Source organism: Etheostoma cragini, chromosome 5 (genome assembly GCF_013103735.1).
Source record: "Etheostoma cragini isolate CJK2018 chromosome 5, CSU_Ecrag_1.0, whole genome shotgun sequence".
In the NCBI taxonomy this organism is placed as follows: Eukaryota; Metazoa; Chordata; class Actinopteri; order Perciformes; family Percidae; genus Etheostoma; species Etheostoma cragini.
In genome coordinates this window covers 4452613-4454568 of record NC_048411.1, presented here as the reverse complement: position 1 = coordinate 4454568, position 1956 = coordinate 4452613, and the positions used below count along the sequence as shown (strand labels likewise).

The 1956-nt window shown below is 42.7% G+C and overlaps 1 protein-coding gene across 1 annotated transcript in view; it reads right to left on the bottom strand.

Moving 5' to 3' along the window:
* Positions 1 to 1956, bottom strand: part of ptch1 (patched 1) — a 51062-nt gene that overhangs the window by 26593 nt on the left and 22513 nt on the right. Inside the window, exon 8 of the mRNA XM_034872208.1 lies at positions 1149 to 1161. Within this exon, the coding sequence (XP_034728099.1) occupies positions 1149 to 1161 (13 nt within the window). The remainder of the gene's footprint in view (positions 1 to 1148; positions 1162 to 1956) is intronic.

Here is a 1956-nt window from a genome sequence, read left to right as displayed (position 1 = left end):
CACACACACACACACACACACACATTCACACGCATACTGCCCCAGAGTACAGTGGGGTGCGTTGTTTGTTTTGTGGTTATGTTTTTTCCTGGCAAGATTGGGTCATTAGGATGTGTGTGTGTGTGTGTGTGTGTGCGTGCGTGTGTGCGTGTGTGCTATTTCCAATGGGCTGTTACTGCTGGCACTCAATTTCAACATCTTGTTTACTAACTGCCACCATTACCCTGATTATTACCATATTACAGAGATCACATTCATAAAGAGAATGACTAGCTAATGCCTGCTTCTTTGGTTCGTAAAATTTGACGATTTGAAATTACATAGACTGAAGTTGAAATCTATCCCGAAGTCGCTTTTTAATGACTAATACGTTTTATTATCCTTCTACTATGTGCACCAGGACAGTGCTTTCCTCATTACACTAGATATCATGGCCCTCTTAACATTTGTCAGAACTTGATCAAGAATCTCAGGATTTGGACAAGATACCCATTTTATGGGATGTGGGACTTCCTTTGTCACTATCAAATCCAATCTATACTTTTTCTGAAATACTAATCTTTTGTGCCATCCAACTTCTTTGTTTGGTTTGGAATAAAGACAAGCTCAAATGTGGACCTAGTATTTCTGAGGCATCCTGGTTCAGTCATCAAAAAAAAAAAAAAAAAGCTCACTGTGTATGTCTTTAGAAGGCTTCTGTTGTCATGTCATATCATTGCAAGGACTATTAGCAGTGATGCAGGAGTAGAGCTTTGAACACATTTACTTTGTCTTTGTTGGTGTCTTTTTTTTAATTTGTAGTAGAATAATGACAGTTGTGATTGTTGTTGTTATGATGATGATAGCAATGATAATGATGATTGTTCAGTATCAGATTAGTAAACAGTTAAGTGCAAACTCCACATACTAGGTGAACTATATACTAGGAAGAGGTCACCCGATCTGCAAATACTGTATGGTTCAAAACTTGCCAAAGATACAGTATTTGCACTTTTCTTGTTTATGGACCAAGTTTTAAAACCCCAAAGCTTTTAATGCAAGTCAATGTTGGGAATCAGACCAAATACTGATTGGTGTGTCTGGTACATTAAAAATCCAAGTTTCAACCCTTGATGTGATTTGCACAATCAAAAAAGCCAGCTCCTCACCTTGCTGATCTTCCTTTGTAAGCACGATGTTGACAGTGAATGCTTGCACCTCATTGACCTCCGTCTTTTTGTTCTCCTTCTTCTATCCTTTCCATCTCTTCCTCCCTCTCACTCTGCCACCCTCCCTTCTTCCCTCCTTTCCAGTGCCCAGGCCTTACAGACCATGTTCCAGCTGATGACCCCCAAGCAGATGTTTGAGCACTTTCGAGACTACGACGAGGTTTCCCACATCAACTGGAATGAAGAAAAGGCTGCAGCTATACTGGAAGCCTGGCAGAGGAGATACTCTGAGGTAAGGGCCAAAGCAGGAGGGGGGGGAGTACCCTAAATCCTCTATAACCACATTGTAAATCACAGACCGGATACAGGTGAACATGGAAAGGCCTCATCCAAAGCCCGTGCCCCTGATAGAGACTAGAACCACTGTTTGTGTGTGGTAATGGGCTAAAGCTTTCCTTTCGCTGCTCAGTAGAGAGGAGCAATATAGCAACAGGGTGAGCATGTCTGGAATACATTAAGGGAGTGCTAGATCTCTCTCTCTCTCTCTCTCTCTCTCTCTCTCTCTCTCTCTTGCTCTCACTCTCTCTCTCTCTCTTTCTCTCCCGCACTCTTGCTCTCCCTCTCTTTAACTCACGTACAAACACACTCAAACATTCACACACAATTGCTTTCCCAGCTGTGGCCCCATTGGTGGCTCATGTGTGACATCATCTGGTCTTTGTTTTGGGGGCCCCAACCTCTGTTCGACATGGTGTGACCTTGGTGTGTGTGTGTGTGTGTGTGTGTGTGTGTGTGTGTGTGTGTGTGT